The sequence below is a fragment of the Diabrotica virgifera genome, chromosome 4 (assembly GCF_917563875.1).
Source record: "Diabrotica virgifera virgifera chromosome 4, PGI_DIABVI_V3a".
In the NCBI taxonomy this organism is placed as follows: Eukaryota; Metazoa; Arthropoda; class Insecta; order Coleoptera; family Chrysomelidae; genus Diabrotica; species Diabrotica virgifera.
Genome location: NC_065446.1, coordinates 1230934 through 1253609, shown reverse-complemented (window position 1 = coordinate 1253609; position 22676 = coordinate 1230934). Strand labels below are relative to the sequence as shown.

The 22676-nt window shown below is 32.2% G+C and overlaps 1 protein-coding gene across 4 annotated transcripts; it reads right to left on the bottom strand.

Moving 5' to 3' along the window:
* Positions 1-33: 33 nt before the first annotated feature.
* On the bottom strand, positions 34-21046 carry LOC114324384 (calcium release-activated calcium channel protein 1-like). Of its 4 annotated transcripts, none has more exons than XM_050649010.1 (2): positions 20925-21046; positions 34-702 (listed from the first exon to the last, which is right to left on the bottom strand). In XM_050649010.1, exons 1-2 carry the CDS (start codon positions 21036-21038, stop codon positions 40-42), a joined length of 777 nt encoding a protein of 258 aa, XP_050504967.1. In that variant the 5' UTR covers positions 21039-21046; the 3' UTR covers positions 34-39. The 4 variants fall into 4 exon arrangements, with proteins under 4 accessions (XP_050504967.1, XP_050504970.1, XP_050504968.1 ...); XM_050649013.1 differs by lacking the exon at positions 20925-21046 and adding an exon at positions 18304-18406; XM_050649011.1 differs by lacking the exon at positions 20925-21046 and adding an exon at positions 18201-18351.
* Between the last annotated feature and the right edge of the window lie 1630 nt (positions 21047-22676).

The following is a 22676-nucleotide window of genomic DNA, read 5'->3' as shown; positions in this document are numbered from 1 at the left end:
AGCTTAAATCAATTAAAATTGATTGTACTTAAGTCTAGTTTACACGACGTGGATGGATTGTATTAAATCCCCCACACCTCCGCCATTTCGATGCACAGTCCCAGTTTCGATTTGGTCTTTGAGCATTTCCAACTCCCTTATACCCGATAAAGTCGTTTCATATTTATGCGTTACTAAGGACCTGTAGAAATGTATAGCGAATGCCAGAAATACAAAAAGTATAGGCACAAGAATAACAGTGGCAGACCAAGCTGCTGTTTCGTTAATATCTATAAACTTGACCCAACACAAAATGGCGATTTCCGCGAGGAATAATAATAGACCTAAGAGGGTAGAAAACGCCCAGGCGGTCTCTATGTACCAGTGAAGTCTCTCGTGGGGCGATTCTTCTACCAAGTTGATAGAATCTAAGTTACATATAGCTTCTATGTTCGGCAATATGCAGGTACTTATCATGAGGGCTAGCATGTGGACTGCTACTAGCAAGGTCGTGATCACGGCGAAAGCAACCAGCACTTCTCCGGAGATCTTCTCCATCGGAGGCTGAAGCTGCAGCTCCACCATGGCCACCATGGCGAAGCCGGAGAGGAGGGCCGATGTCTTGCTGGAGGCCTTTAGCTTGGCTCGGGACAATTGGAGTTTGCGCCACGAGAGGTAGCGTCGGTTGTGGATCTCATCGCCTGACATTGACATGTTTTTACACTGGAAGCACAAAAAAAAATAAATAAACATAAAAATACATGTGGTTATTAAGGATTATTACATACATCAAAATCGCGTAAAAATTAGTAAAATTGTGTCAAAACATAACGGTAACTAACAATTTATATTATTGTGTATCAATTTGGCAATCAAAGATAGAATAAAAATTTAATTTTTTTAATATAACGCGGGCACATAAATTTGATACATTGATTTGTAAATATGTATTAGAAGTTAGCTTTCACGCAAGATGGTTTCTCCTTAATGAATTTTTCCATGAAGAATATTAAAAACATTTGTAAATAAAAGTGAAGTGAAAGTTATTTAGGATTATTATTTTAAACCGATTGTTTATTACGGGAAAAATAGAAGCCATGGGTAATTAGTTCTTAGAAAATTAAGGTAAAAAAAGTTTGGAATTTTAATTTTTTTTTTTTTTTGTTTAACCCCGAGTAAATTTTGTAGAATTTCCCGAAAGTAATTATTATGATGGTAGGAATATTTTTGAAAGTATGAGTGGGTGTTTCGAATGAAAAAAAGAATGGGGAAGAAGAAATGTCTCTGATTGGTTTGGCAATTTGGAATGGGAAGGAGAGAAGGTTCAATTTTCAGATAGTTTTGAAAAGAGGGATTATTGTGTTACCGGCATTCGAGAAGAGCAGTCAAAAGTTTTCGTGAGTAGTTCAGAAGTAAGTACTAGTGGTTGTTTTGATAGTGAGAGTAGCTGAAAAGTGGAACGAGAGACAAATCAAATCGAGAAGAAATACCTCTTTGATTCTGTAAAGTCCAAGAGAGTAAGTTACAAGAATTATCGTTATTAAAATTATTTGTGACACCAACTAAAAAGATACTTGGGTCTCAGGAGATTATTGTTGAGAGAAAGAGAGGAGAGAGTTTTGGAGTTTATTGAACGAGTACTGGCAAAAAGAGGCCTGGCTTGTGTTTTGGAGAAATAGTTGCTGGTATCCTTGCTGGATTGTTTGCTGAGAACGGAGAGGGCTTTGATTGGTAGCCTAACATAGTCAACAAGGAGGAGCTGTTTGGGTCAAGAGGAGACATCATTGTGTGTAAATCAAAAAGGTCAGTCAATAACCTATGTGATAGATTTTCTTTATAATCAGAAGTTAAATTTTTTTCGTAAAAGCATATGCATTTAAGATTCCAACATTTCAAAAATTTGTTTAGCTTGTTTTTTATTAAGGGTATCAGGAACAAAGCGATAAATATTTGTTTGAATTAGATTAATTTATACAGGGTGAGTCATGAGGAACTGTACATACTCCTACCTCGTATAGAGGCTCCTATTGGGAATAACAAATGACCATTAAAAAGTGTCTGCTCCCATTGTTTAATAATATAAAGGGCGAGTTTCGCATTTTGACAGAAAATTCTATTCGTCATAATTTTTGAACGGTCAGATCGATGTGTCTCTTATTTTGGTCAATCGTTACACTATTACCACCTAATCAACTGATATATTCAAACTGGAAAAAATCAGGTCCGGCTTTAAAAAAATAGTTTGTTTGGGTCTTAGAAAAAATTTCACCCTGTATCCGCTTTTTGAAAACTCTAATATGAACTTTACAAATTAGACAAATAGGCAAATAAAATGGCATATTTATTTTTTTCCCCACACGATTACTTAATTTTTTATAAGAAAATCAAATTTTATTAGGAATTAAAAGTTTTAATGTTGTTCTGAAGCTATTTCCTTGTGGCATTTTTATGATTAATTATTTATATGGGAAATAAGCCACAATTAAAATGAAAAAAATAATTTTATTAACGTTTCGACGCCCAAATCGGGTGTCGTTGTCAAAATACAAAATATTACTAAAATAAACAAAAGTGTTGTTGCTAAGCAAAAAAATTCTTCTAATAATTTATTTAATCTCACTCATTTATATTGTATTTATATTTATAAGTATTACTTATATTATATCTAGTATTATTAATATTATTTATAATTTAAACATCTTACAAGTCAGAATTTGGTATTATTTTTTGAGAGTAAATTAATGTAAGACCAAATACTTACGATGTCGGGATAGTATCACAGGTTTTTCCTGGTTTTCCCTTGTGATTTACTATGAAGTCTCTAACGCGAGAATTTTACTGTCGTTGCATTTGGTTGTCTTTTTAAAGACAGATCACATGCTATAATTTTTTATGACGGATATTCTTGAGTTGGGGTTGATTTCATGTAATCGAATGAACTATCTTTCAGTAAGTCGTCCCAGGAACGCAACTCATAAATATTGGCAATATCATTTTAAAGTCTTCTACTTTAAAATGTATAATATATGTCTGAATTACCAATATAAATGAGTGAGATTAAATAAATTATTAGAAGAATTTTTTTGCTTGGCAACAACACTTTTGTTTATTTTAGTAATATTTTGTATTTTGACAACGGCACCCGATTTGGGCGTCGAAACGTTAATAAAATTATTTTTTTCATTTTAATTGTGGCTTATTTCCCATATAAATAATTAATCAATTAAAAGTTTGGTAAAATGAACTATAGATTAAAAAAAAATAACTTTTATTACAAAAATTAATTTTTCTCAAAACAAATATTTAATTTATGTTACTACCCAATCAACTGATTTATTCAAACTAGAAAAAAATCAGGTCCGACTTTAAAAAATTTGTTTGTTTGGGTCCTAGAAAAAATTTCACCCTGTATAAGCTTTTTGAAAACTCTAATATGAATTTTACAAATTAGACAAATAGGCAATTAAAATGGCGTACTTATTTTTTCCCCACACGATTACTTATTTTTGTATAAAAAAAATATCAAATTTGACTATGAATAATTTAAAGTTTGGTAAAGTGAACCATAGATTCTTAAAAATTAACTTTGGCTACAAAAATTAAGTTTTTTTGAACAAATATTTAATTTATGTTACCACCAAATCAACTGATTTATTCAAACTTGAAAAAATCAGGCCCGTATTTAAAAAATTATTTCGTTTTGGTCTTAGAAAAAATTTCACCCTTTATACGCTTTTTGAAAACTCTAATAAGAATTTTACAAATTAGACAAATAGGCAATTCAAATGGCATATTTATTTTTTTCCTCACACGATCACTTAATTTTTTATTAAAAAATCAAATTTGTCAAAATCTGAATTTTAACTTAAAAATGAAAAAAAAAATGAAATGACGGTTTAACTCGCTACAACTCTGTTCCATTTTAATATTTTTTTTTCTGAAATTTTTACAACACATATCTCTTACCATTGTGAAGACCATGAAAATTGTTGTAGACTTTCAGTCTTCTTCCCGTAAAAGTTATGAATTTTTAAAAATAAAAGGTGCAGATTCATGAATTGCAAAGATAAATCGCAAAAATTAAGTGAAAAAATTTAAAATTTATCAATTTGATCACGTCTATGTTAAACTATAGAGTCCAAAGAGAAGTGTTATGGGGAGTTTTAGACTTAGACGTGTTACAGAAAAAAAAAATAGTGAAACTTTTAATTTTAAGAAAAACGTTGTTTAATTTTTCTTATTTTTATGGTAAAATTGCGAATTGACAAATTTGATTTTTTAATAAAAAATTAAGTAATCGTGTGGGGAAAAATAAATATGCCATTTTAATTGCCTATTTGTCTAATTTGTAAAATTCATATTATAGTTTTCAAAAAGCGTATACAGGGTGAAATTTTTTCTAAGACACAAACGAACTAATTTTTTAAATCCGGACCTGATTTTTTTCTAGTTTGAATAAATTAGTTGTTTGGGTGGTAACATAAATTAAATATTTGTTTAAAAAAAAATAATTTTTGTAATAAAAGTTATTTTTTTTAAATCTATGGTTCACTTTACCAAACTTTTAATTCATAGTCAAATTTGATTTTTTTATAAAAAATTAAGTAATCGTGTGGGGAAAAAATAAATATGTCATTTTAATTGCTTATTTGTCTAATTTGTAAAATTCATATTATAGTTTTCAAAAAGCGTATACAGGGTGAAATTTTTTCTAAGACACAAACGAACTAATTTTTTAAATCCGGACCTGATTTTTTTCTAGTTTGAATAAATTAGTTGTTTGGGTGGTAACATAAATTAAATATTTGTTTAAAAAAAATAATTTTTGTAATAAAAGTTAATTTTGTAAATCTATGGTTCACTTTACCAAACTTTTAATTCATAGTCAAATTTGATTTTTTTATAAAAAATTAAGTAATCGTGTAGGGAAAAAAATAAATATGCCATTTTAATTGGCAATTTGTCTAATTTGTAAAATTCATATTAGAGTTTTCAAAAAGCGTATACAGGGTGAAATTTTTTCTAATACCCAAACGAACTAATTTTTTAAAGCCGGACCTGATTTTTTTCTAGTTTGAATAAATCAGTTGATTAGGTGGTAATAGTGTAACGATTGACCAAAATAAGAGACACATCGATCTGACCGTTTCAAAATTATGATGAATACAAATTTCTGTCAAAATGCGAAACTCGCCCTGTATATTATTAAACAATGGGAGCAGACACTTTTTAATGGTCTTTTGTTATTCCCCACAGGGGCCTCTATACGAGGTAGGAGTATGTACAGTACAGTTCCTCATGACTCACCCTGTATGGTAAAGGTTTCTTTTGGAGAGTTATGCCCACAGGATTTAATTGATAAATTTATAGAGCATTTAGTGTAGGAAACAAAGGTTGAACCTTGCAAAATGGACACAAGTCCGGTTCTATTTTTTTTCTGGTATATCAAGGGGTGCTTATTATAAGACTAACTTTTTCTGAAAAAATTTCGCCCCGGAACCTCCCTTTTCACCCCTTTAAAGGGGGTAATTTGTGGTTTTTGCGGAACGTAGCCCTTCCTGTAACTTTTACAAAAAATTTCTTTTATAGAAATATGAAGAGAACTATATTTTCTACGATTTATTTCCAACACCATCTCTCTATCATCCACCGTTTAGCGGGGATGGCGCCCTAAAGTTGACAAGTTTTTAAAAAAGATGTTTTTAAAAAAAATATATTTTTCCCTAACTGTAACGGAAATTAAGAAGAAATCCTGCGGCAAATATTCACAAATAATTGACTGATTTTTTGGTATAGGTTTTACTTAAGGGTAATTGCCCTTTTTTTAATTACAGGGTGTTACATTTTAAAAAACCTCTTTTTATACCATCTGAACCGTTTATGCTAGAGTAAAAAGACTTTCAGCGATTACCCATGTACTTGTGCTATTTACAAATTTGTATAATGCACCCCCATTTTTTCCCCGGAACTACCCCCAAAAAAAGAAGAATTAATAAATAAATTGATTTTCTTGGAATCCTTCACACACAATGCCCTTTATTAATATGCTTCATATATCATTTTGTGGACGTTAATATTACCCATGCACGGATACCAAAAGCAATTTCCTAGTGCAACCCCTGTAGCAAAAAAAAAATAAATAAAATGGGGGGTTGAAATTTTTTTTTTGTTTTTTGCTTTTTGATCCATATGGGCATAGGCTTCATCAATAGTGCTTTTCAAAAATATATATGGTTATTGCAGCATCTCTGCGAAAACCACCCCTATCCTTGAAAATATACTGCAGAAACTACCCCTATCCCTTGGCGAGCATGTTTTTACGATTTTCTCATTATCTATGTATTCTTTTTAAACAAAACTTATACAAGGTTAAAGACCACTATTTACTCTAAAAATTATGTCCTATTCATTTTTTCGTATAAGCAACCGTTACGGCACAGTGGCGCCGTAAACCTCATATATGCTTTGGCGGGCTCCAGTTTTTGTTTTTTTTTTCGTCATCTGTTCGTTTTATTGATAAAGTACTTATGCAAAATAAAACAACACAGTGTAACCTACAAATTATGACTTATGCACATTTTACATTCTTTGCTCCCCAAAGCCACAGTGGTGGCCCAAAATAAATTTTTGCAGATTGTCGCCACCTGCATGCATTTTATTGCATTAATGCTACCTTAACAGCACAATATTTACCCTTAGGTGGTCGCTACGCAGTGGCGGATCCAGGGAGGGGTGATGGGGGTGATCACCTCCCCCCTCTCAAACCAAGTGATATTATATTCAAAGATTATAAAAATATTCAGTTATTTTTATAGAAATTTAACCAATTGGCACCCCCCCTCTTAACGATGCTGGATCCGCCACTGTCGCTAAAGCATAAAAAGTCATTCTTTTAAAAATAATATTAATATAATATAAGTATTTCTATAAAAATAAATGAATATTTTTATAATCTTCAAATATAATATCACTTGGTTTGAGAGGGGTGGGGGTGATCGCCCCCATCAACCCTCCCTGGATCCGTCACTGCTTAGCGACCACTTAGTGGTGAATATTGTGCTATTAAGGTAGCATTAACGCAATAAAATACGTGTAGGTGGCGAAAATATGAAAAAATTTATTTTGGGCCACCACTGTAGCTTTGGGAAGCAAAGAATGTAAAATGTGCATAGGTCATGATTTGTAGGTTACACTGTGTTGTTTTATTTTACATAAGTACTTTATCAATAAAACAAACAGATGACGAAAAAACAAACAAAAACTGGAGCCCGTCAAAGCATATATGAGGTTTACGGCGCCACTGTGCCGTAACGGTTGCTTAAACGAAAAAAATGAATAGGACCTAATGTTTAGAGTAAATAGTGGTCTTTAACCTTGTGTAAGTTTTGTTTAAAAAAAATGAATAGGTAATGAGAAAATCGTAAAAACATGCTGGATAAGGTATAGGGGTAGTTTCTGCAGTATATTTTCAAGGATAGGGGTGGTTTGCGCAGGGATGTTGCAATAACCATATATATTTTTGAAAAGCACTATTGATGAAGCATATGCCCATATGGATCAAAAAGCAAAAAACAAAAAAAAAATTTCAACCCCCCATTTTATTTATTGTTTTTGGCTACAGGGGTTGCACTAGGAAATCGCTTTTAGTGTCCATGCATGGGTAATAATAACTTGCACAAAATGATATATGAAGCATATTAATGAAGGGCATTGTGTGTGAAGGATTCCAAGAAAATCACTTTATTTATTAATTGTTCTTTTTTTTTGGGTGGTTCCGGGGAAAAAATGGGGGTGCATTATACAAATTTGTAAATAACACCAGTACATGGGTAATCGCTGAAAGTCTTTTTACTCTAGCATAAACGGTTCAGATGGTATAAAAAGGGGTTTTTTAAAATGTAACACCCTGTAATTAAAAAAAGGGCAATTATCCTTAAGTGAAACCTATACCAAAAAATCAATCATCTATTTGTGAATAATCTCCGCAGCATTTCTTTTTAATTTCCGTTACAGTTAGGGAAAAATATATTTTTTTTTAAAAGCATCTTTTTTAAAAACTTGTCAACTTTGGGGCGCCACCCTTGCTAAACGGTGGATGATAGAGAGATGCTGTCGGAAATAAATCGTAGAAAATATAGTCCTCTTCATATTTCTATAAAAGAAATTTTTTGTAAAAGGTACAGGAAGGGCTACGTTCTGCAAAAACCATAAATTACCCCCTTTAAAGGGGGTGAAAAGGGGGGTTCCGGGGCGAAATTTTTTCAGAAAAAGTTAGTCTTATAATAAGCACCCCTTGATATGCCAGAAAAAAATAAAACCGGACTTGTGTCCATTTTGCAAGGTTCAACCTCTGTTTCCTACACTAATTGCTTTTGATAATAAAGGTATTTGTATGTGTTTATTTATGATTTTTCCATTTATTTCCTTTTAATATTTTATCCCGATAAGGATCAACTAAGAGATACTGAAGCCACGAGAAAGGATAAGTATAACCTAAAAGAATTTAATTAATTTTTTTTTTTTTTTTTGACAAAAGGCACTTTGAGATTTTTTTCTTAATATTTTTATGTATGATTTGCGTTAATTAAATAATTGATCAAATAAATAATAATTAATATAAAAGTAATAGAGAGCAGATCATAACAATATATATGAGCGATAATTTTTATCTTTCGACCACTTTTGTAGAGGGTGTACCTCATTTGAAGAGTACAGGGGAAAACAAGTAATGTCACATTTTATACATATTGATATAAACACCGGTAAGAGTTTAATTCATATGATATCTAAAAACTACTTAGGAGATTCTTAGCAGAATTCTAGCAATTATTGGTCTATAATCTTAATATAATTTTAATCTATACTAACTTATTAATTTAATAATGTACCAAAAAACTGCTAACATTCCTTATTTTTGTTCAGTGGCGTGCGGTCAATCCTGGTCCTTCGTCTGGATACAAATTCTTAGAAAATTTATATAGACTGATCTTTCTGGTTATTGCTCTGAATTGATAGTCTAGTCGATAGTACTCAGTTTTTGCTAGCACATGGCGAGAAAAACCAAAATTCATGAAAAAGTGACATTCCTTGTTTTTCCCCTGTACTATTTTAACTTTAGGTATGATGTATTAAATACGTGAACCTTGTAGTCTGGGCTGATTATCGGAGAATAGGCCATTTTTTGGAAAAGTTATTTACCAGCAATTTTATTGCTGGAATCGAATCTTATTAGGTCTGGATCCCGCGTATGAAAAAAAAGTTGATTAATAGCAAGCTGAAAATTTGTTAATAGCTTAAGGGTGTCTAGTCGAATAAACTATGATATATGGGAACACTGGAACAGGGGCAGTTTTAATTGTGGAACAGGTTAAAAATTTGGAACGGTCACAGCACGAAAACGGCACATTTATTTTGTCCGACAGAACAGACTTAAATTCTCCTAACAGAGATTAAACTCTCATGAAAAAATCAGACTGCTATTTATTACCTGTCATAATTCCTGTCATTTGACATATTCTACATGTTCCACTCATTAAAACGCCCATTTGGTGATAAATAGCAGTCTGATTTTTGCATGAGAGTTTAATCTCTGTTCGAAGAGTTTAAGTCTGTTCTGTCGGACAAAATAAATGTGCCGTTTTCGTGCTGTGACCGTTCCAAATTTTTAACCTGTTCCACAATTAAAACTGCCCCTGTTCCAGTGTTCACACATATCAAAGTTTATTCGACTAGACACCCTTAAGCTATTAACAAATTTTCAGCTTGCTATTAATCAACTTTTTTTTCATACGCGGGATCCAGACCTATATGATTGTATCTATTAATAATATAGTGCATATAAGCCAAAAAATTGTTTATAAATTTAAAATATTCCTGATTCCGCTTAAATAGTCCAATTTCAATTCTGTAAAGTACATTAGATAGGTATAGTGTCTTTTTATGAAAAAATCATAGTCATTCTTATGCATCATAATTATTGTCGTTATTATAGCGACCGTAAATTTTTAATTAACAATTTAATTGTTTCTAAACTGTTCATTCAATTTCCATCGGCTTCTGAAATTATAATCTATACGAAAAGGGCTTTTACATTACCAAGTTATTTAATTATTGATTAACAATTACTTATCTAAAATTTTGGTTGAAAATTAAAGATTTTGTTGAAAAAACCCGCTTTTTCCGGGGAAAGTTTTCGTCGAAGTGAATCGGGAAAAACACGTCTCTATGCAGAATTTAATTGTGGTGAATTTTTATTTGGGTGTTTTTGGTGTAAAGTTAAAATCTTTGGAGTTATAGAGCAAAAATTGAAAAAACACGATTTTCGGGCGCCATTTTGTTTATAAAAAAAGTAGCACACTATCTGCGGACTTTGCATACCTACATTATTAATACATACAATAATAAGATTCGATTCCAGCAATAAAATTGCTGGTAAATAACTTTTTCTTGTATTTTGCTAATTAGCCCAGAGTATTAGTACTGCTGGCAATATATAGTGACAAACTAGGCGTCGCTGCATAAGGTCACCTCTGGAGGGTATAACAAAAGCACGTATATGATACGTCAGATTGACGTTAAAATTAAAATTGCCATAACATTGGTTCTCGACCACCTAAAAGCTTGCTTAAACGCATAAAATTTAGAGAAAAAAAAATCAATGGGAAAGTCCCAGTAGATACAGAACAAGTAAAAACTTCGTTTGTATAATGGTATAAAAAGTTTATTGAGAAACTATTAAAAAGTCATCCAAAAGGATTCGCAAAACGTTTTCAATCTAGATCAGATCATCTTCAGTGCGTTCTGCTTAATACATGAAACTAGCAACCTTGTAGAATAGGTGACATCGAGAAATATGATTTACATTTTTAAAAAATGATGTTAGTGGCGACTCTAAGTCGATGTTAAGTGATAAAATTTTAAGAGTGCTCAAAGGGCAACATGATCCACTGCTCGATGGTAACGTGTGGTACTTGCCAGTTAGATAGACACAGACCAACCTGGTTGGTTTTGGCCAACCAAATTGGACCAAATCATATTTCTCGCTGTCACCTATTCTACAAGGTTGCTAGTGTCATGTACTAAACAGAACGCACTGAAGATGATCTGATCTAGATTGAAAACGTTTTGGGTGGCTTTTTAATAGTTTTTCAATAAACTTTTTATACCATAATACAAACGAAATTTTTACTTGTTCTGTATGATACATAAAATTTAGGTTTTGTTATCTATAAATTCGTTGAGTTCTAATATTACAGAATAATGAAACAGATGAGTGAAATCATTAACGACAACGTATGTTGGCTTACTAAGGAAGCAAAAAGCTTAACTTTTAGGGGGTCAAAAAAATAGTTAAATGATATGGCCAAGAAATACAATAAGTCGAGATTGTTTTATACAAATCCTTCACCTAAATTTTTATGCAGTTTGAGATTGCCAGGCAAAAATACTATCAGATGACAAAAAATTCTATTTTCGAAAAATTGGCTATTTATCTAACAATAAAACAGTGAAAACGTTTGTTTTCTATACTTCCACAAAATTTATTACAACTATGTGACTACAGCGGTTTCGGCAGATTGCCTTTCTCAAGTTTACTATGTGTTTGCCTTTTTAAAGTCTTTAACTGAAGAGGTTGAGGAGTGGGGAGCTGTTTGTCTCGAGTTGGTCATTCAGAATTATATCTGTATTTTTCAATTTATTAATTTCCATAGATTCTAATAAAGATAGCTTAAGGCCTTTATTTTGAATATGTAGAATTTGTAAACAATGGTTATAACGAACAAACAATTAACAGAATTTTAAACCAAAAACTCCATAAGAAAGCCCTGAAATTAGTATATCCACCACCACAGAAAGAACCCAATACCTTCTGCTCTAGCACATATACTGGCAAGATAATAACAAAAATAGCCAGATATATAAAAAAGAAAGGAATAACACCAGCTTTCAGAACTAACAACAACTTAAGCAAATATATTAAGAACAATAAAAGCCGAAAGAGACAACAACTACAGAGTGGTGTTTACAAACTAACTTGTGGTGACTGTCCGAAAACTTACATCGGTCAAACTGGCAGAACCTTTGACAAACGGATAGCAGAACACAAAAGGGCTTTCAACAATAGAAAACAGACACTTCTACATACGCACTTCACCTTCTAGATCATAATCATTCTTTTAATGAAGAGTTTCAAATTCTGCATATTCAAAATAAAGGCCTTAAGCTATGTTTATTAGAATCTATGGAAATTAATAAATTGAAAAATACAGATATAATTCTGAATGACCAATTCGAGACAAACAGCTCCCCACTCCTCAACCTCTCCAGTTAAAGACTTTAAAAAGGCAAACACATAGTAAACTAAATCACTTGAGAAAGGCACTCTGCCGAAACAGCTGTAGTCACATAGTGGTAATAAATTTTGTGGAAGTATAGAAAACAAACGTTTTCAGTGTTTTATTGTTAGATAAAATGAACTTCCATCCAGTAACGGTCGAATCCATCAATTATTTAAATTGGCTATTTTTTGACAGCGGTATCTTCGAATACACTAGAAGGATTTAAATTTATAAATATTCGTTTGAAAGGTACATAAAAACCTTTCATTTATCGGTTTCTACATTTTTTCCTCGTTTGGAAAAGTTTTGACAATTAAGTAGTTGAAAATCGTAAAATTTTGCAAGTTTTCTTTTCGTTTGTCTTAACCTACAAAACAAATCGTATCTTCACAACAGAACAGATTTTCTTGCCAAAAGAAATACTAGAGATATACCAAAAAATAACTATACTATTATTTATAGACTTTAAACAAGCATTTAATAAAGTAAAAAGGAAGGATATGTATAAATCAATTGAAGTATTTGAAATAAGAAAAAAAAAAGATTATTAGAATGATACAACTAACACTATGAAGAACAGAAAACTAAGTAAAAGTAACCATAGTAAATATTTGCTTAAGTAGAGGAGTTCGAATATCTAGGAACAATAATAATTATAACACGAAAACATAATGTAAAAGAAAAAATCCAAAATAGACTAATGAATGCGAACAAGTGTTTTTATGCATTAAATAGGTTACTGATATAAGAAATAAATGCATATTAAGAGGTGTCAAAATAAGAATATACAGAACGGTTATTATGCATATATAGTTCAGAGAAATAAGGAAAAAAATATCATGTTATTGACACAACCCCTCCAGGGCGAAACAAAATTTTTTGAGTAGTATGGACATCTATATTAATAACCTATATGTTTCCTGCAGCCGATTTTGATGATAAACATAGTTATAAACAAATGAAGATCAAAGGTACATTTTCGCTTTTTTCGTCTATAACCAAAAAGTTAACCATTTTAAACAAATTTGAGAGTGAGAAACTCATAAATCGTATGAAAAACTTCAATATGGCGTTCGCTGAATATGTCTATCCTTATTGGTTGCTTAGAAAATTGCAAAATAAATCATAAATTTTGAGTTTTTATATTCATAACTTATGTAAAAATTAACTTAGAACGTTCTTATTACACGGGATGCTGAGACTTCTGGTGCTTAGATCATACCCTAAATTTCAAAGAAATTGGTCAATAGTTTAAAAGGTATTTAATTTGTTTATCTCAAATTAATTTTTTTGCAACGCTCTAAGTTAGAAAATGATGAAGTTACAGTAATACTTTGGATAGTTTATGAAAGAAGAAGATTTATACTATTATGTAATTTAATTAAAAATAAATGACAAAAAATAATTCTAAATACTGCAAAATTATTTTGCAAAAACATGGTGAATTAAAAAAAGGGGGGGCTAACTTCGTCCCTAATTGTTCTAGGACAATTGTTTTTCATTCTAAATGTGTATAAAAATTCAGTCTTTCCAAATATGAAAAAATAATTTTTCTACGGATAACGGTTAAAAAATTCTAATTGTTTATAAGTAAGCAAAAAATCGAGGTGTTTTTGCAAAATAATTTTACACTGTTTAAAATTACTTTTTGTCATTTTTTTTTTATTAAGTCAATAGTATAAATGTTCTTCTTCCATAAACTGTCAGACTAACTTTTAAACTATTTGACCAATTGCTTTGATATTTAAAATATAATTTAAGCACCAGAAGTCTCATCAATTCGTGTAATAAGAAGGTTTTAAGCTAATTTTTACATAAGTTATGAATATTTATAAAAACTCAAAATTTATGATTTATTTTGCAATTTTCTAAGCAACCAATAAGGATAGACATATTCAGCGAACGCCATATTGAAATTTTTTAGACGATTTATAAGTTTCTTACTCTCAAATTTGTTTAAAATGCTTAACTTTTTGGTAATAGACGAAAAAAGCGAAAATTTACCGTTTTTTGATCTTTATTTGTTTATAACTATGTATATCATCAAAATCGGCTGCAGGAAACATATAGGTTAATAATATAGATGTCCATACTCCTCAAAAAATTTGGTTTCGGCCTGGAGGGGGACGTGTCACGAGAAAAATCTTATTTCTCTGGACTAATAGTAACTTATGCATCAGATACATTGACGTTAAATAAGAAACAACAATAAATGGTGGAGATATGGGAACAGAAAGTACCAACAAAATATTTGGAGAAAAAATGGAGAACGGTGTTGGATCAGATGGACAAATGAGGATCTGAGAGAGTTATATGGGCAGCCCAGCACACTCAGTAATAAGAACCCAACGATGGCTAGGCTACCGAAAATGCTACTGTCACAAATGCTACAATAAGAGGACGATAGAGAAGAGGTCAAAAGTCAAAATCAGAGAATGAAAGCAATGGACAAGAAGGGATGAAGGAGAATAGTACATCAAGCCATGGGCCTACTAGGCTCGACGCGCTAATTATTATTATTATTATTATCATGTAAAAATCTAATTTTGGGTACAGGAAAATACTGTGTTCCATGGAAAATTGATAAACAACCATGCAATTTCGTGTTACAGGGATTTCACTATATTATTTATGTAATAAATTTAAAGATATACTTACAGATCTATACATTTTAGTTAAAACTATAAACCAAACAGAACCTCTAATCCAGTCTAATGAATGTTTAAATTGAAATATGGAATGTATATAATTAACCAAAACTCAAATCGAAAGTATCAATTTGAAACAGTATTTCCTGTTTTAGCAATTAATGTGACAACCGTATCTAATAGGTAGACAGATCTTTCCTTTTCAATCGATACAACCCAATTTATAAAAGAACTACACAATAATGGTTCGTAACAGTTTATAATGAAACGAATAGAACGTTAAGGGAATAGTACTGAAGTACTCACAAAAAAAATTACTACTGTGTGGCAAGGTCATATTTTTCATTAAATTTAAAATTAAAATAGTATGTATGGCTCGATAAGGTAAAAAAACATCATTCTAGTGCAGGGAAATAGGGTTTCTCTGGTGACATTGACCCGGCCAGGCAAACGACAGTTGTTTTGAGTAGTATGAACCTCTATAAGAAGAACCTATGTATGTGTTTCCTGCATCCAAATATTTGGACTTCATTAGTTATTAAGAAATTAAGGTCAAAAAGCGGCAAATCTTCGCTTTGTTCGTCTATCAGCAAAAAGTTTGAAACAAATTTGAGAGTAAGAAACTTACTCTATAAGTTAATATAAAAACTTTCAAAATGGCGTTTTCTAAATGTTTCTATCATCTTGTTCCTTAGAAAATTGTAAAATAGGTCAAAAATTTTGGTTTTTTAGCTTCTTTAAAAATGAACTTAGAACCTTCATATTACACTGAATGTTGGGTGTTTGTGCTTAAAATATGCTCGGTCAAATAGTTTAAAAATTATTTTTGAAGTTATACTTCTTTAGGCGCGATTGAGAGTAAAATTTCATAATACTGCGCGCATGCGCACACAGACAGTATGGCGTTTAGTTGCTGAATCTTTCAAGTTATGTATAAATATATCAGTGCAAGAAAAGGTGTGAAAAGAATATATTAGTGCTTTTAGTAAATAATAGTAAATATAAAAAATATATTTATTATAATTTTTGTGTCTTTGGATTTGTCTTCCTCAGGAGTAAGATGAGTATTATTAAAACATTTTATTGTATATTTATTATACTTCACCTTCTAGTCTGTTTGTTACCGTGAATTGTCATTAGATACGTCCGAACCGATACAGACACAGTCCTCGTAGCGTATTTGGTATAGCATTCGGCCAGAGATCGAGAAGTCTTGAGTTCGAATCCGGAGCAATACTATACTTTTTTTTATTTTTTTGAAAGCGGTAAGCACAAAATTAGTTTGGTGTTTAAAAAAATTAAAACAAACTGTTTAAAATATATTTATTTTTAAGAAATCATATAGTAGAAGTATAACTTCTTACGTGCGTACAAAGTACACACACATTCTTTTTTTTTATTTATCCCAAATTAAATTGTTTTAGTCCATTTACTGACGGTTTTTGCTCCAAATTTTAAAGAACCGGTTGGATTGACATGTAATTTAGCATACACACAGCTAACATGTCAAGGAAAAAAAAATGATATTGTGCCGATATGTGCTTTTGCCCTGGGGGTGAGTTTCACTCCTTCTCGGGAGTGAAAAAATATACATTTATGATAAAATATATCCGGAATTGGATAAACTGACTAATTCTAAGCAGCTTTTGTTCTATAGCGTTTTTTAACAAGTCAATACTTTTTGAGTTATTGGCGAGTGAATATCTTCATTTTTCAACAAAAAAAAAATATGTTTTTAAACGGTTTTTGTCAAATAACTCAAAAAATAAGTATTTTATCGAAAAAACATTCCCATCATAAATATAGCCTATAAAAAATTGAAAAAAATGTTGTATGTATGAGGACTCTAGACCCAGTACAAGCAGAGTTGTAGCTAATGAAAAATAGGTTCATATTCGCCATATTCCAAATCGAATATTTCAACGATAAATAACCAAAAAATGGAACACTTTTTAGGGAAAACTCATTACAACTAATACAGAAGTAAAAAAACTTCGATTTGTATATTGGTATAAAATGTTTATGAAAAAACTTCTTAAAATGTCATCCAAAAGGATTGCAAAACGTTTTCGATCTGAATCAGACCATCTTCAGTGCATTCTGCTAAGTAGATGAAACTAGCACACTAACAAAAGTGTTAACCTCGAAATATATGGTTTACATAATATGATTGTATAAAATATAGCGACTCCACTCCAAGTCGATATTAATGGATTATATACTATTAATACTCAAAGAGCAACATGGTTCCCTGCTCGAATAGAACGCGTGGTTCTTGCCAGTTCAATGGGCACAGACCAACTCAGTTGGTCTGTGCCCATTGAATCATTAACTCAGTTGGCCTGCCAGCTGCTGGGATTTTCCCATTGATTTGGAATAACTTTTTAAGTATTGCCTGTAGAAAAATTATTTTTTTTTATATGGAAAGAATGCACTTTTTCACATATTTAAAAAATTTGTCCTAGAACATGTTAGGACGAATGAAAAAGGACTACTTTTTTAAAATGTACTACAGCTTCATTTATAACAATTAAAATATCTAATTAGCGTCATTTGCAAGATATCTCTGGTTCTTGTTTATGGATTTCGACGTTTCTTTTTTGACTCTTCTTGACGTTTTCTTCTTTCTTGACGTTTCTTTTTTTCTACAGGCAAGTATTGCCTGTAGAAAAATTATTTTTTTTATAGGGAAAGAATGCACTTTTTCACATATGTATTTAAAAAATTTGTCCTAGAACATGTTAGGACGAATGAAAAAGGACTACTTTTTTAAAATGTACTACAGCTTCATTTATAACAATTAAAATATCTAATTAGCGTCATCTGCAAGATATCTCTGGTTCTTGTTTATGGATTTCGACATTTCTTTTTGACTCGTATCCACTTTTTAAAGTTGAAGTTTTTACAGCTAAATATTTGTGATACTGTCCCTATTCTGACGCGAAACTAAAGTTTCTTGTATATTTTTAGAAAAGTTATTATTAATTTTCAACAAAAATCGACTTTTGAAGCTATTTTACAATAATTAAGCAACAACTTAACAAAAATAACTTTACAATGTTTTATGATTTTTTAGTAAAATTGTGTCACTTTTCATTAGTATTTAAAATTAAATAGCGATATTACATTGTTTATAAATTGTTTATAAGTAACATATTATGACGTGTAATATATTGCATATTTTGTTTATTACATATAGTTATCACCAAATTTATCAAAAGCTGTTGTTAAATACCTGTAGGTATGCCTGTGTCAAAGGCATTTATTTTGCTAATTTCTTTGGCCTATCTTAAAAAGGAATTCAACCACCAAATATTTTAAGCTTGATCGAGGCTTACCAGTGTCACGGTTTTGCGATGCAAGTGTGTAATAGTCTACACATGCACAGATTAACTAAAAAAACATGAATATCAGACCATAAAACGTTATGGTTGCTTGGACACGTTGACTATAAAGATATTCGAGGTTAAAAATAGAGTAAACAACTAACTAGTGTTAATAATTTGATTCCGCTAATGTTGTTAGTAAAATATTTATTTATCAATGATGCCGAGTTTGAGGTCATATTATTGTTTACAACAGTACAGTAGAACAATCGCAAATTTTCTTTTTTCTCGATTGGAACACAAAAACAGTTGAGATTTTGTTTATTCTATAATTTTAACCCTTCAGCGAACGGGCGAGGCCTGACAGGCTTCCCATAAGAGCCATAATATGAAAATACAGACATAAACTTTGAAACCCTATATAACTTTCCTTAAGACTTAAGTACTTTCTTCTTCTTGATGTGCCTATCCGTGACGAACGTTGGCGATCATCATGGTAATCTTTATTTTATCTGCAGCAACGCGGAAAAGCTGCACAGATGTTGTGTTGAACCAGGTTCTGAGGTTCTTTAACCAGGATGTTCTTCTTCTTCCTGTACCTTGCTTTCCAAATATTTTTCCTTGCAGGATGGCTTGTAGGAGGGTATATCTGGATTTATTTCGCATAATGTGTCCAAAGTATTCCAACTTTCGAGATTTGATTTATGGTAGCCCTCTTAAAACCAGGGAAGGATCTGGCGGATACAAAGAATTTTAAACCTGTCTCTCTTTTGTGCCACCTTTTCAAGGCATTTGAAAGAATGATACTGAACCGGATCGCTGAATATGTGGAGACTAAAATTATTCCAGAACAAGCAGGATTCATAGACCTAACTGCCGCATATGACACAGTTAACCATCAACGGCTACTCGCAAAACTCTACGAAACTACAAAGGATTTCCGACTAACAAGGTTAGTGAAATGTCTCCTCCAGAACAGACGCTTCTACGTAACGCTCCAGTCCAAGAACAGTCGGTGTGGAGGGACCAAAAAAATGGGCTACCACAGGGCAGTGTCCTTGCGCCGATTCTATACAACATATACACCAACGACCAACCCATACACCAACAAACAAGGCAATTTATTTACGCTAATGATACAGCTGTGGCAGCTCATGGAAGAACCTTCAATGAAGTCGAAGTGAAACTGACAGATGCCCTGGGATACTTAGCTCTATACTACGAAAAAAATCATCTGAAACCCAATCCCACAAAAACCCAGGTATATGCTTTCCACCTTAGAAACAAGCATGCCCGAAGGCCGCTGGAGGTGAAATGACGTGGTCAGATTCTGGAACACAACGAGACGCCAAAATACCTTGGCGTCCGTCTGGATAGAACTCTGTCTTACCGATACCACTGTCAAGATGTCAAGAAGAAAGTAAGTGCCAGAAATAATATCATCCGCAAGCAAACTAATACAAAATAGGGAGCACAACCACACACTCTCCGCACTTCTGCCTTGGAATTATGTTTTTCGGCAGCGGAGTTTGGAGCACCAGTATGGGCAAACTCTGCTCACGCAAAGAACGTCGACGTGGCTCTAAATGAAACGGTTCGTATAATATCGGGTTGCCTGAAACCGACACCTATCGAAGAGGTATACCCCATAGCTGGGATTGCTTCACCACCTATCAGGAGGAAGGTCACGTCAGAGGTAGAACGAAAAAAGCAGGAGACGGACCGAAGACACCCCTTATATGACCACCAAACTCAGCCAAGCAGACTAAGATCTCGGAAAAGCTTCCTGAAAACATCAAGATCCATCCCCCAAGCGCCAGAGACGCGCCGAATACACCTATGGCAAGCGTCAGCTACCGCGACACATTTTCCTCCCTCAGAGGAAATGGTTGCTGGACACAATTTACCGTATCCAACTTGGAAAGCGCTAAACAGACTAAGAACCGGCGTTTCACGTTGTGCTAGTAACCTGAAAAAATGGGGATACCAGGATTACGATACCTGCGACTATGGCGCGGTTCAGACCAGCCGGCATCTACTATAATACACAGAGATGAGAGAGACCTGCACAGAAGAAGACTTAATTATAGCAAATGACAGGGCCATCTACGTGGCCAACCATTGGAAATACAGAATTTAAAGTTGTTGGTGTTCCGGACACGGAAAGTAAGTAAGTATCTGCATACCTGATGTTATATAGCCGGTACCCGTTTAGTGGAATACCTTCTTCAGTTTCGTGCAAAGCTTCGATAAATATTCTTTCGGAATAAAGATTGAAAATTCGAGGGGACAAAATGTAGCCTTGTCTCACTCCACGCATGATTTTCACATATTCGGTGTGTTCATCTTCAATTCTGAGGTTTGCAGAGTGACTCCAGTAAAGGTGTCTAATTATTTTAAGATATTGGTTGTTAATTCCTGCCTCTTTCAGTATTTGCGTGCTGTACTCGATCAAACGCTTTCTCGTAATCAACCAGACATGCGTATACGTCGCAACTGACGTTTCTGCATCTCTGGAAAAAGACTTGTATTGAAAACAAAGCCTCTCTCGTACCGACAGCATTTATGAACCCGAACTGGTTGGGAGAAATTTGACTTTCACATAGCTTGTAAATTAGTAACTTACTACTTACATGAGAGGAATGATGATTATGGCTTCGGAATCGATTGAAACTATCATTTAGTCCTGGCTTGAAGTGCGTATTGCCTAAATCTAGGCATACAGTACTTGTACTCCAGACAGACATTTGAGAAAGGAATCCTAAAAATAAAATTTAAATTAGCGATATAAAGGTCCTAAAACATACAATATGTACAACAAAAAAAAAGGAAAAGATTATAAATAATATATAATGCCGTTGATTGACTAACCGAATTGGTTATTCAATACTTATTTGTCAAATAAACTGTCTAATGAAATAAAAATTAATGTATTTTCACCAGATTTCACAATTAATACAAATTTATACAGGGTGGACCAAAGAAAAGAGTCCACCTCGATATTTGGCAATAGATACCTATTAGATTTTAAGGAAATGCTGAAATAGGTCCATTTTTATTTTTATTATATTGCAACTTTTTGGGATATATTTCATACTATGTGATGTCATCCATCAGAGCGTGATGACGTAATCAATTAATTTTTTAAATGGGAATAGGGGTCTTGTGGCAACTAAAAATACATTGTACTGCTATCAGAAAATAGAAAAAAAAATTTTCACAAATATGTAAACATTTCTTTTCGCTTAAATTAAATCACAAACAGCCTCCCACCTACCTATTGACAGTTTGAACATTTAATTTAAGCGAAAAGCAAGGTTTATTTGCCAAATAATAATTTTCTTTATTTTATGAAAGCAATAAGATGTATTTTGAGTTAAATAAATTACATACATTCTTCTTTTTGCGTCAATTAATTTAATTCAAAAATTATTTTTTGGCCACCCTGTATAAATAATTATATTATTGTTTATACTACTGAACAGAGAATTGAACACTCTTTCAAATGAGATAACATACGACCCCTATTCCCATTAAAAAAAAATCATCGATTACATCATCACGCCCAGATGGATGACGTCACTGACGATGACACGTCATGGAGACATATGAAATATATATAAAAAATTGCAATTTAAAAATAAAAATCGACCTGTTTCGGCATTCCCTTAAAATATAATAACTGCCAAATATCGAGGTGGGCTCTTTTCTTTGGCCCACCCTGTATACATTTGTATTCATTGTGAAATCTGGTGAAAATACATTAATTTTTATTTCATTAGACAGTTTATTTCAATTTGAAGCACCCTGCCTGCAAACGCTCAAATTTTGACCATTTTGATTTTTGACCATTTTTTCAGGCCTGTAACTCCTATATGAGGTAAGTCTGCAACTCCAAATTTTTACTCCTTATTCTACTTGCTAGGGGCTAACATTCAGCCAAATTTCAATTTTTTTCATCTGTGCCCATCAGAGATATAAGGGGTCAAACTTTGAGATTTTTCAAATAATTACATTTTTGAGATTTTTTTTTTAAATTTACTTAAGTCTCAAAGCTCAAACTTTTTTTACTTAAAGTATGTACGTATGTCTTTTGCAGACAAAAATTACAAACCATTATCGGCTTGCCTTATGCTGTTAAAAAAATGCTGAAAATGGAATTTTATCATTTTACCTTTTCAAACTTTGAGGTTCATTTAAAGCCTTAAGGGTACTTTGAAATTAAATAATGCTATAAGCCGTTTTTTAAAACATACTTTTCTAAAAAGTTTGGTTTTTGATTTATTGTTCTAGGACAAACCTCAGTGAAAATATTGGCTAAAGAGCGAAGCCATGTTTTCCGTGAAAATGATCGATACGCTTTAACAAAAATGGCCGTCATTGGC

What these genes read in the sequence shown, in the direction of transcription:
- LOC114324384 (XM_050649010.1), bottom strand. Translation starts at nt 21,038, where the DNA reads ATGTCTGTCTGGAGTACAAGTACTGTATGCCTAGATTTAGGCAATACG. An exon ending in ATAATCATCATTCCTCTCAT is followed by an intron (nt 703 to 20,924) that starts GTAAGTAGTAAG and finishes TTGTGCTTCCAG; the next exon opens with TGTAAAAACATGTCAATGTC.